The 14,238-nt window shown below is 36.5% G+C and overlaps 1 protein-coding gene across 1 annotated transcript in view; it reads left to right on the plus strand.

The window, feature by feature from the left end:
- Positions 1-11,398: 11,398 nt before the first annotated feature.
- Positions 11,399-14,238, plus strand: part of LOC117345327 (zinc finger protein 134-like) — a 44,183-nt gene continuing 41,343 nt past the window's right edge. The window contains exon 1 of the mRNA XM_033908394.1: positions 11,399-12,187. Coding sequence (XP_033764285.1) covers positions 11,878-12,187 — 310 coding nt within the window. The 5' untranslated portion in view covers positions 11,399-11,877. The remainder of the gene's footprint in view (positions 12,188-14,238) is intronic.

Consider the following 14,238-nt stretch of genomic DNA (forward strand, 5'->3'; position numbering starts at 1 on the left):
GGCCGACAGGCAGCCATCTTGGATTTTGACAATTGAAGTTTGTTATCGCTATTTCTCAGAAAGTAATGAAGGGATCGTTCTCAAACTTCATATGTAGGTTTCCCTCGGTGCCTAGTTATGCATATTGCATTTTGAGACCAGTCAGAAAACAACCTGGCCGACAGGCAGCCATCTTGTATTTTGACAATTGAAGTTTGTTATCGCTATTTTACAGAAGGTACTGAAAGGATCTTTCTCAAATTCTCAAATGTAGGTTCCCCTTGGTCCCTGGTGTTGCATTTTGGGACCAATCCGAAAACAACATGGCCGACAGACAGCCATTATCGCTAAATCTTAAATTTTATATATAGGTTTCCCTTGTTTGAAAAGTACTAGAGGGCTGTTTCTGAATTTACACAGATTAGTAAGACTTAGAGGAAGGGAAAAGTAGAGAAAAGATCAATCTGACATGGAACCTATAAAGATCATTCAATGGTGGGCGCCAAGATCCCTCTGGGATCTCTTGTTACAATTGAAGTTTGTTATCACTATTTCTGAGAAAGTACTGAATGGATCTTTCTGAAATTTCATATGTAGGTTTCCCTTAGTGCCTAGTTATGCATATTGCGTTTTGAGACCAATCCGAAAACAACGTGGCCGACAGGCAGCCATCTTGGATTTTGACAATTGAAGTTTGTTATCGCTATTTCTGAGAATGTACTGAAAGAATCTTTCTCAAATTTCATATGTAGGTTCCCCTTGGTGCCTAGTTATGCATATTGCGATTTGAGACCAATCGGAAAACAATATGCCCGACAGGCAGCCATCTTGGATTTTGACAATTGAAGTTTGTTATCACTATTTCTGAGAAAGTACTGAATGGATCTTTCTGAAATTTCATATGTAAGTTTCCCTTGGTGCCTAGTTATGCATATTGCGTTTTGAGACCAATCTGAAAACAACATGGCCGACAGGCAACCATCTTGGATTTTGATAATTGAAGTTTGTTATCACTATTTCTGAGAAAGTATTTAAGGGATCTTTCTCAAATTTCATATGTAAGTTTCCCTTGGTGCCTAGTTATGCATATTGCATTTTGAGACCAATCTGAAAATAACATGGCCGACAGGCAGCCATCTTGGATTTTGACAATTGAAGTTTGTTATCGCTATTTCTGAGAAAGTACTGAAGGGATCTTTCTCAAATTTCATATGGAGGTTCCCCTTGGTGCCTCTTTATGCTTATTGCATTTTGAGACCAATCTGAAAATAACATGGCCGACAGGCAGCCATCTTGGATTTTGACAATTGAAGTTTGTTATCTCTATTTCTGAGAAAGTACTGAAGAGATCTTTCTCAAATTTCATATGGAGGTTCCCCTTGGTGCCTCTTTATGCTTATTGCATTTTGAGATCAATTGGAAAACAATATGGCCGACAGGCCGCCATCTTGGATTTTGACAATTGAAGTTTGTTATCTTTATTTCTCATAGTACTGAATGGATCTTTCTCCAATTTCATAAGTATGTTTCCCTTGGTCCCTTGTATTGCATTTTTGGACCAGTCTGTCCTGAAAACAACCTGGCAAACAAACAGGCATTATCGTTAAATCTCAAATTTCTTATATAGCTAGGATTCCCTTGTTTGAAAAGTACTGGAGGGATGTCTCAATTTGCACAGATTAGTAAAATGAAGGGAAAAATAGAGAAAAGATCAATCTGACATGGAATCTATGAAGATCATTCAATGGTGGGCGCCAAGATCCCTCTAGGATCTCTTGTTAAATTTATCTTGTATTAGAAATGTCACAGGTAATGATCAAGGTTTGTGAGATGTCACAGGTAATGATCAAGGTTTGTGTAAATGTCACAGGTAATGATCAAGGTTTGTGTAAATGTCACAGGTAATGATCAAGGTTTGTGTAAATGTCACAGGTAATGATCAAGGTATGTGTAAATGTTACAGGTGATGATCAAGGTTTGTGTAAATGTCACAGGTGATGATCAAGGTTTGTGTAAATGTCACAGGTGATGATCAAGGTTTGTGTAAATGTTACAGGTGATGGTCAAGGTTTGTGTAAATGTCACAGGTGATGATCAAGGTATGTGTTAATGTTACAGGTGATGGTCAAGGTTTGTGTAAATGTCACAGGTAATGATCAAGGTTTGTGTAAATGTCACAGGTGATGATCAAGGTTTTTGAGATGTCACAGGTGATGATCAAGGTTTGTGTAAATGTCACAGGTAATGATCAAGGTTTGTGTAAATGTCACAGGTAATGATCAAGGTTAGTGTAAATGTCACAGGTGATGATCAAGGTTTGTGTAAATGTTACAGGTGATGGTCAAGGTTTGTGTAAATGTCACAGGTAATGATCAAGGTTTGTGTAAATGTCACAAGTAATGGTCAAGGTTTGTGTAAATGTCACAGGTGATGATCAAGGTTTGTGTAAATGTCACAAGTAATGATCAAGGTTTGTGTAAATGTCACAGGTGATGATCAAGGTTTGTGTAAATGTCACAGGTGATGGTCAAGGTTTGTGTAAATGTCACAGGTAATGATCAAGGTTTGTGTAAATGTCACAGGTAATGATCAAGGTTTGTGTAAATGTCACAGGTAATGATCAAGGTTTGTGTAAATGTCCCAGGTAATGATCAAGGTTTGTGTAAATGTCACAGGTGATGATCAAGGTTTGTGTAAATGTCACAGGTAATGATCAAAGTTTGTGAGATGTCACAGGTGATGGTCAATGTTTGTGTAAATGTCACAGGTAATGATCAAAGTTTGTGAGATGTCACAGGTGATGGTCAATGTTTGTGTAAATGTCACAGGTAATGATCAAGGTTTGTGTAAATGTCCCAGGTAATGATCAAGGTTTGTGTAAATGTCACAGGTAATGATCAAGGTTTGTGTAAATGTCACAGGTGATGGTCAAGGTTTGTGAGATGTCACAGGTGATGATCAAGGTTTGTGTTAATGTCACAGGTGATGATCAAGGTATGTGTAAATGTCACAGGTAATGATCAAGGTTTGTGTAAATGTCACAGGTAATGATCAAGGTTTGTGTAAATGTCCCAGGTAATGATCAAGGTTTGTGTAAATGTCACAGGTAATGATCAAGGTTTGTGTAAATGTCACAGGTGATGGTCAAGGTTTGTGAGATGTCACAGGTGATGATCAAGGTTTGTGTAAATGTCACAGGTAATGATCAAGGTTTGTGTAAATGTCACAGGTGATGATCAAGGTTTGTGTAAATGTTACAGGTGATGGTCAAGGTTTTTGAGATGTCACAGGTAATGATCAAGGTTTGTGTAAATGTCACAGGTGATGATCAAGGTTTGTGAAATGTCACAGGTAATGATCAAGGTTTGTGTAAATGTCACAGGTGATGATCAAGGTTTGTGTAAATGTCACAGGTGATGGTCAAGGTTTGTGTAAATGTCACAGGTGATGATCAAGGTTTGTGTAAATGTCACAGGTGATGATCAAGGTTTGTGTAAATGTCACAGGTGATGATCAAGGTTTGTGTAAATGTCACAGGTGATGATCAAGGTTTGTGTAAATCAGTCACAGGTAATGATCAAGGTTTGTGTAAATGTTACAGATAATGGTCAAGGTTTGTGTAAATGTTACAGATAATGGTCAAGGTTTGTGTAAATGTTACAGATAATGGTCAAGGTTTGTGTAAATGTTACAGGTGATGATCAAGGTTTGTGTAAATGTCACAGGTAATGATCAAGGTTTGTGTAAATGTTACAGGTGATGGTCAAGGTTTGTGTAAATGTTACAGGTAATGATCAAGGTTTGTGTAAATGTTACAGGTAATGATCAAGGTTTGTGTAAATGTCACAGGTGATGATCAAGGTTTGTGTAAATGTCACAGGTGATGATCAAGGTTTGTGTAAATCAGTCACAGGTAATGATCAAGGTTTGTGTAAATGTTACAGATAATGGTCAAGGTTTGTGTAAATGTTACAGGTGATGATCAAGGTTTGTGTAAATGTCACAGGTAATGATCAAGGTTTGTGTAAATGTCACAGGTAATGATCAAGGTTTGTGTAAATGTTACAGATAATGGTCAAGGTTTGTGTAAATGTCACAGGTGATGATCAAGGTTTGTGTAAATGTCACAGGTAATGATCAAGGTTTGTGTAAATGTCACAGGTGATGATCAAGGTTTGTGTAAATGTCACAGGTGATGATCAAGGTTTGTGTAAATGTCACAGGTGATGATCAAGGTTTGTGTAAATGTCACAGGTAATGATCAAGGGTTGTGTAAATGTCACAGGTGATGATCAAGGTTTGTGTAAATGTCACAGGTGATGATCAAGGTTTGTGTAAATCAGTCACAGGTAATGATCAAGGTTTGTGTAAATCAGTCACAGGTAATGATCAAGGTATGTGTAAATGTTACAGCTAATGATCAAGGTTTGTGTAAATGTCACAGGTAATGATCAAGGTTTGTGTAAATGTTACAGGTGATGGTCAAGGTTTGTGTAAATGTCACAGGTGATGATCAAGGTTTGTGTAAATGTCACAGGTGATGATCAAGGTTTGTGTAAATGTCACAGGTAATGATCAAGGTTTGTGTAAATGTTACAGGTGATGGTCAAGGTTTGTGTAAATGTCACAGGTGATGGTCAAGGTTTGTGTAAATGTCACAGGTAATGATCAAGGGTTGTGTAAATGTCACAGGTGATGATCAAGGTTTGTGTAAATGTCACAGGTAATGATCAAGGTTTGTGAGATGTCACAGGTAATGATCAAGGTTTGTGAGATGTCACAGGTAATGATCAAGGTTTGTGTAAATGTCACAGGTAATGATCAAGGTTTTTGAGATGTCACAGGTATTGATCAAGGTTAGTGTAAATGTCACAGGTAACGATCAAGGTTTGTGTAAATGTCACAGGTAATGATCAAGGTATGCTAGAGGAAGTTGATTGAGAGTTAATTAAAATTCTACATTGCTTTGACTATGATCATTGAAAATTTAGATAAAGCTTAAATACCATGTGAGTTTGTAATTAATAATACTGTTGTATCTGGATTGAGAAGGACAAATTGATGATTTTAAAATTGGGGTCCTTCACCTGAGGAATCTCAAATGGTTACGATGCAGTAAGTTCCATGTATATGTCTGGCTTGATTGAAGAGAATGTTGATGTGAGGTAATTGTAACACAACAAAGTTACTTTTCTATGCTTATATAATCTGATTGTTTTGTCTTGTCTGGTATTTCGAATCACACATGTGGTGCCATTTGGCGTAGTTTCCTGTTTGCCATATTCCTGCATGACTGCCTCTAATTGCTACCTTGAACCTTGACTATGATATTTGCAGGCGTTGCTGTAAATCTAGAGATCAATGACTTTTCACAGCAGTTGTCTTTTGTCATTAGCTATCCTATGACCTTGCTGGCTGTTCTTTTCAGTCTGGTTTCCTTGGTTACAGTAGTGCTTCTTCGTTTTATTGTTTGCATGAATAAAACTCTGCTGGAATTTATTTTTGAAAAATCTTGTCTTGCTTGCACACAAACACACAGATAATTCCATAACTTTATTTATTAGTGTGAAGCTGTTCTGGTTACCATAACCTTTGTCCGTTGAGTGTGTCCTAAAACCTGTTGTATCTGAGTAGATTTTGGTTGTCATTGCAGAGGTTGAAAGTCGAAGGTCACCTTGACCACATTAAATGTCTTGATTGATTGTCTGAGTTTTAAAATACCTGTTGTATCTGAGTAGATTTTGGTTGTCATTGCAGAGGTTGAAAGTCAAAGGTGACCTTGCATAGGGGCCGCGGTGGCTGAGTGGTTAAGGTGTCCCGAAACTTTAACACTAGCCCTCCACCACTGGGTTGCGAGTTCGAAACCTACGTGGGGCAGTTGCCAGGTACTGACCGTAGGCCGGTGGTTTTTCTCCGGGTACTCAGGCTTTCCTCCACCTCCAAAACCTGGCATGTCCTTAAATGACCCTGGCTGTTAATAGGACGTTAAACAAAAACAAACCAAACAAACCAAAGGTCACCTTGCATGACCATGTTAAAATGTTAAATGTCTTGATTGATTGTCTGAGTTTTAAAACACCTGTTGTATCTGAGTAGATTTGGGTGATCATTCTAAATGTTAAAGGTCAAAGGGCAAATTGACTACGTTTTAAAATGTATTTCACACAACATCTCATGAATCATTAATTAAATTCTGGACAGATTTGGTTGAGCTATTGGTCATATTCAATTCAAATATGACATACACAATATAATACAGCTTCAAACAATCAAGTTCCACATCTGATTAGATTTTGTTTATAATTGGTCAAGCTAGGTTAATTAAGTCTTTTAGTTTACTCCTTACCACTTCTAAAATGAAAAAAAGCTTGTGTCCAAGCTAAGATATATGCACACTTGGATAGATATGATTCATATTATATAATGAATATAGCATCATGATCTACATCTGGTTAGATTTTGTTTGTCATTAGTCAAGGTTAGAGGTCAAGTATAGATACAAATCTTATACGGAATTAGATTATGTCATGAAATAGACCCTTGGGGAGGGGGTTGTGATAGCTCAGCCAGTTAAAAGAGTACTGGCCATGTAACCTCAGGTGAAGATCCGCGGTGCATGGTTGGACGCTTCCAACCGTGTCAGTTTTTGTTTCTTGGGAAGCGGTAAAATAGGCTGGTCTGTGCTGTACTCATCATGGTAGTGGTCTTAGACAGGACACTTTACCCTCATTGATCTGGATAGTATGTGATGGGTCTCCCATATGTTGCTATAGTGAGGTAGTCACCAACTACTGCAAGGAGACCAGGCCGCCTCCAAATTACTCCGGCTGTTCATGGAGGGATGAACCAAACAAACGATCATCAATGAAGAACTGAATGAACACTGCAACAGCAGATCTATAAATATACTACAGAATATGTATGATATATAGGTCACGAATGCCATAATATGTATGATATATAGGTCACGAATGCCATAATATGTATGATATATAGGTCACGAATGCCATAATATGTATGATATATAGGTCACGAATGCCATAATATGTATGATATATAGGTCACGAATGCCATAATATGTATGATATATAGGTCACGAATGCCATAATATGTATGATATATAGGTCACGAATGCCATAATATGTATGATATATAGGTCACGAATGCCATAATATGTATGATATATAGGTCACGAATGCCATAATATGTATGATATATAGGTCACGAATGCCATAATATGTATGATATATAGGTCACGAATGCCATAATATGTATGATATATAGGTCACGAATGCCATAATATGTATGATATATAGGTCACGAATGCCATAATATGTATGATATATAGGTCACGAATGCCATAATATGTATGATATATAGGTCACGAATGCCATAATATGTATGATATATAGGTCACGAATGCCATAATATGTATGATATATAGGTCACGAATGCCATAATATGTATGATATATAGGTCACGAATGCCATAATATGTATGATATATAGGTCACGAATGCCATAATATGTATGATATATAGGTCACGAATGCCATAATATGTATGATATATAGGTCACGAATGCCATAATATGTATGATATATAGGTCACGAATGCCATAATATGTATGATATATAGGTCACGAATGCCATAATATGTATGATATATAGGTCACGAATGCCATAATATGTATGATATATAGGTCACGAATGCCATAATATGTATGATATATAGGTCACGAATGCCATAATATGTATGATATATAGGTCACGAATGCCATAATATGTATGATATATAGGTCACGAATGCCATAATATGTATGATATATAGGTCACGAATGCCATAATATGTATGATATATCGGTCACTAATGCCATAATATGTATGATATATAGGTCACGAATGCCATAATATGTATGATATATAGGTCACGAATGCCATAATATGTATGATATATAGGTCACGAATGCCATAATATGTATGATATATCGGTCACGAATGCCATAATATGTATGATATATAGGTCACGAATGCCATAATATGTATGATATATAGGTCACGAATGCCATAATATGTATGATATATAGGTCACGAATGCCATATTCATTATGATTGTACATATTCTATTAATTTGACTCCATATTTTCAACAAAATTGAATACAATGTAGCTTTAATTGAAAAAAGTATACATTTACAAGGCAAATTATTGTTGTTGAAAGTTTGAGGTTCTGTATTTATTTTATAGTTTCTAAAATCCTAGGGAGGGGTAGCTTAATGGTGGGATTCAAATTAAAATCCTAGGGAGGGGTAGCTTAATGGTGGGATTCAACTTAAAATCCTAGGGAGGGGTAGCTTAATGGTGGGATTAAAATTAAAATCCTAGGGAGGGGTAGCCTAATGGTGGGATTCAAATTAAAATCCTAGGGAGGGGTAGCCTAATGGTGGGATTCAAATTACAATCCTAGGGAGGGGTAGCTTAATGGTGGGATTCAACTTAAAATCCTAGGGAGGGGTAGCTTAATGGTGGGATTAAAATTAAAATCCTAGGGAGGGGTAGCTTAATGGTGGGATTAAAATTAAAATCCTAGGGAGGGGTAGCCTAATGGTGGGATTCAAATTAAAATCCTAGGGAGGGGTAGCCTAATGGTGGGATTCAAATTACAATCCTAGGGAGGGGTAGCTTAATGGTGGGATTCAACTTAAAATCCTAGGGAGGGGTAGCTTAATGGTGGGATTAAAATTAAAATCCTAGGGAGGGGTAGCTTAATGGTGGGATTAAAATTAAAATCCTAGGGAGGGGTAGCCTAATGGTGGGATTCAAATTAAAATCCTAGGAGGGGTAGCTTAATGGTGGGATTCAAATTAAAATCCTAGAGAGGGGTACGTAGCTTAATGGTGGGATTAAAATTAAAATCCTAGAGAGGGGTAACTTAATGGTGGGATTCAAATTAAAATCCTATAGGGAGGGGTAGCTTAATGGTGGGATTAAAATTAAAACCCTAGGGAGGGGTAGCTTAATGGTGGGATTCAAATTAAAATCCTAGGGAGGGGTAGCTTAATGGTGGGATTCAAATTAAAATCCTATAGGGAAGGGTAGCTTAATGGTGGGATTAAAATTAAAACCCTAGGGAGGGGTAGCTTAATGGTGGGATTCAACTTAAAATCCTAGGGAGGGGTAGCTTAATGGTGGGATTAAAATTAAAATCCTAGGGAGGGGTAGCCTAATGGTGGGATTCAAATTAAAATCCTAGAGAGGGGTAGCTTAATGGTGGGATTCAAATTAAAATCCTAGGGAGGGGTAGCCTAATGGTGGGATTCAAATTAAAATCCTAGAGAGGGGTAGCTTAATGGTGGGATTCAAATTAAAATCCTAGAGAGGGGTAGCTTAATGGTGGGATTCAAATTAAAATCCTAGGGAGGGGTAGCTTAATGGTGGGATTCAAATTAAAATCCTAGGGAGGGGTAGCTTAATGGTGGGATTCAAATTAAAATCCTAGGGAGGGGTAGCTTAATGGTGGGATTAAAATGAAAATCCTAGGGAGGGGTAGCTTGATGGTGGGATTCAAATTAAAATCCTAGAGAGTGGTAGCTTAATGGTGGGATTCAAATTTTATCTTACGGGTAGCTAATATTAGGACTGGACGCTGTAAGCAAACATTCTCTAAATTACATTGTAGACACAAGTGGGCTTAAACTACATAATTCTTATTTCTGGATAAATAGGGGAATCATTCTAATGTCATGTGATGGGCTTATTATCAGACATAGATCTTATTTCTGGATAAATACGGTACGATAACTACCGTTGTTTTACATTAGGTGAAATATGGTACGATTAGTAGATTTTTAAATTCATGCATAGACCTGTATACATTTGTAGTTAAACCTTTGATGTGCACACACACTAAAACTTATTACATAATATAGTGATATAGAAGTCGGAGAGATTTGTCATCATATCATCCTAGGATATAATACAGATTTCCTATTTAACTGGTGTACCTGCAGTTTTCTGCACCAAGTACAGCCGTACAAGTGTAGGTGTGTATATGTATTATGAATGTGCTTTACCATATACAGCTACTGCCACTGATAGTCTGATGAAAATTTAAACATGCTATATATGATTATATAAAAGGTGATGATATAACAAACATGCTTTCTGCTGCACAGTGCAGTGTGCATGTGTGTGTGCATTTGAAGCTGTTAAACTTGCTGTAGAGATACATGCAGTCCGCCTACCTCAGCAGCAGTGCTTAGCAGCCCGAGATGTGCACACACAGAAATTTTGCAGCTGCATATCGAGAGAAGGAATTGATTTGCTGCATATTATTGGAGAATTTATTATCCTGGTGCATACAACTGCATGTTAAAGAAAACCCAACAAGCATGTGCAGCAGACGAGCCCGGGGATTTACATGGTGAATCTAGACTGTTACCGACTTGAGATGTTATGACTGTGCTGGACATGTGATAATGTTGACCATTGAACGACTGACCACTCTGTGATAGTTATTAAGTGTTTGGAAACTAAGGGAATCTGTGAAATGGTTTACTCCTCCAAGAATCTTGGTTTAATACATAGTGTAGATGATGGTATGTCGGTCTGTATTGGATTTTAAACCTATATCCTGGTGTTTGTAATATATTGGACAGCTTGTGTGTTGTGTATGCGTGTACAGGGTGGTGCATAGAGTCACTGAGGTGCATCACTTGTTATGTAATACATGGAAGTGCTCTGTGTGCATTGTGCGCTGGTGTAGTGTAGATATAATACTGCCGTGTATTGATACCTGTCTACTGCCTGTGTGCCTAAGAGGCCTCACCTGGAAAGTGTATCGGTTGATAGTACTAGACTTGGAGTGCGTCTGGTTCATCATATCTACAGACACCTATTATACTATTATATAAAGCTGAATGGATAACTAGTAACTAATGTGGAGTCAAGGATTGAGTACACTAGATTTACTCCACTGACTCAATACACATTCGAGACAATTACTTGAAATTTATTCAGGTGACCACTGCAGGTTTGAGAAGTTTTGAGCACCAACTGCACATGTGCACATTCATAAACAAGGTGCAGTTTTCAAACATGGGCGTTCTAGTCTCTTACACATATTATCATCTTGTACAAATATTTGGACTCTGCTGTTAGTGGATTTTAAACTGACATGTTTTGATGTTTTGTTTACATTGATGAAGATCTATATGGATTTAAATATTGGTGCCATCACCCTGCAACATTCAAACACAAACAATTTTTTGAAGACTAAATGTTTGATCTCCGCAATTTCTCCGCTGTCTGCTGATAAACTTTAATAACATGTGGACCTGGAGGATTTTTGAATTTCAAAATCATTTGAGAGTTGTCATTGTTCATCAAACTTTTGTTCAAATATAAAAACATGACCCCTTTGGATATCTGGATGTTTTGTGTAAGAAATATGAATTCTGATTATATGGGTTCTGTGCTCAATTTTAAGCTCAATTTTACTATATATTCAAGTCCATTATATTTTTAGAAAGAGTTGACAACATTTCAGAAGAATGTAGAATTTTTTTGTATTGTTTTTGTATCAGACAGGACTTAAAACAGTATCATGGTGCCGGTCATTCTCGAGGAAAATTCTTAGAACCAGATTAAGTTGAATTACACATTATGAAATTCTCACTGGTTAATTCTGTAATCGTACATATAATGCAACGTGCATGCACAAATGTGTTTTGCCTGCTAGGCAGATGACAAGTTAGATAAAACTGTGCAGTGACTTGATTGTGAAAGGTTGGGATGGCTCGGTGTGGTTCGGGGCATTGACCTGTCTCCACCCCTCTGTCGATCTGCGATATTTTAACCGGTACTGACAATGTAAAAGTCCCTTTTAGCCTACTGCCATGCGATGGACCCATGGTTTGAGAATTTCAAGATATTACTAACCTACTGGTTGATGTCTACAAACAGGGACAACGTGAATATCAACATGGCTGACACAACGGTGAGCACACCTCCCTCGCAGCACTACACGGACCACCTCCAGCCACACCTCCCGATGCCGCCGCCCCCACACCAGGGGCATGGCCACATGGGACCCATGGGACCCTCTCAGACCAGCCTGTCCCGAGGGGTCGGGCCGTATAGCATGCCCCCAGCACCACTCAACACGCCAATGCCTCAACCAACTCAGAGCACCAATTGCCCAGTAAACAGAGGTAAGACGGACATGATTTACTTGAGATTTTTATATCGCCACCATTAATATTGAAACTGGGTATACTCTTCTCTGCATACCGTGCAGAAATCACCAAAAACATCTACCATTAATGTTAATTATTTTAAAAACTGTATGGTGTACGTGTCCAGGTTGTTCTTGTTTAAATAATAAGGAGTAATGAATTATTTTGAAAACTGAACTCAGGTTGATCCTGTTTCAATAACTTGAAATAATGATTTATTTTAAAATCTGAATTGTGCTTCTATATTGTTCTTATGTAAATTTTCCTAAATCAGAGACTACTTGGGGCCAATTAAGATTAAAAGTGTTTCAAAAAGATACATATGAAAATAAATTTATCGCATTTCTGCATTGATCCATTATGGCGTGTACTACGCCCCTGGCGTAGATATAGTAAGACAAATATAGATGACGACACCACGTGATTATTGTGGTAGTAAAAAGACTAATGCACCCTTTGTTGCAGGAAGTAAATCGGGTATGTTTTTGCTTATTCTCTGATGAATATGAATTAATGAATTACGCGATAAAAACTATCTTCTCTCCTGTCAATGTAATATATTTGATTTGTCATGTTTTGTGACCAATGAAATTATTGAACTTGTTCATGATTTCCATTCACATTGATATGTATTTATGGACCCAACTATTTTTGTCACATCTTGGCAGACGATTCTTAAATCTGTGTTTTTTTTATACCGAGTGATCTAATTAGAGCAGCCTATTTATAGGGCTTGTTGTCGGTGATATATAATTCTGACAATATATTTTTGATTTATTTCATTGCTATTATTAAATATTAAACTGATTATCAATTTTATACTGTATATAGAAATAAAGTTAAATATAGGAAATATTCATTTTGTGGTGATTTAAATAGTTATTACATCCAGGAAGATGCTGCCTAAAATATGAGTCCTTTTGATGTGGTAAACTATAAAATTAGTTTATATCCAATGAATAATGTAATGCTTCATTTTGAAAGAAATTTATTTGCTGTTTATTAGTTGTGACGGGAATTGTTGGAAGATTTTAATCAAGATATACCTGTTTTAGTCTTATAAACAGGCGTATATTTAGTAATCAATTATTCTTTTCAATTCCGTGCTTTTATTGAATTTGAAAATTTAAAAAAATTTATTTCGAAGTTTTTATTATCAAGATGGTTGTAACTTGATAGAGGACATTGTAAACCAATGACAAATAGATACCATTAAAATGACACAATCTCCTGATAAGTTTCCATATGTTTGTGAAAATTACTTTATTCTTGTAAACTGTATTAAAAAAATTAGAAAATTTATGGTATTGAAATTGATTAAGCAACATTTTTAAAATGTGAAGGAAAAAAAAAGCACCAAATTTTCAGTATTTACATAAAAGTCATTTTGGGAGTGAATTACAAAAAAGAAGTGACGTGATTTGAACAGTTATATTATGTGAAATGTTATTTTAAATTTTATTAGTGAATACTGCTTTAAAGAAATTTAAATATTTGATTTAAAATATATTCTAGCATTTTAATGAAAAGCTGTTTTTGAATTAATGGTTTATCGTGAAATTTTTAGTTTGGGAAAAACTTTACATCAAGGTTTTCAATAATTGCTTAAAAGGGATGTTCTAAAATCCCACAAGATTTTTTATGTTCAGATGGAAATTATACACCTCGATTTACCAAATAGATAAACTTACAATATTTAATTTGAAGAAATTCTTTAGACTATTTAGCTGGATTGATTTTTAAATATTCATGCGGCCCTGAATGCCGGTTTGCATCTGATTAGAAGAACGGTATAAAAATTTGTGTAAATTTTCAAATTGTCTGACAAGCTTTATGAAGCAGTCAAATTGCAATCCCAGCAGAAATGATAAGTGAACGGTGAACACTTCTGTGTGTATTCCAATGCTTCACATAAAATCTACGATCCAGTAACCCTTCAGTTCCGGAATACCCACCACTTTGGCATGTCCAGACTGACAACATTAAAGATAGTCTGGTGCTGACAGTAGTTTAAGAAGTCATTGGAA

Source organism: Pecten maximus, chromosome 16 (assembly GCF_902652985.1).
Source record: "Pecten maximus chromosome 16, xPecMax1.1, whole genome shotgun sequence".
Taxonomy (NCBI): domain Eukaryota; kingdom Metazoa; phylum Mollusca; class Bivalvia; order Pectinida; family Pectinidae; genus Pecten; species Pecten maximus.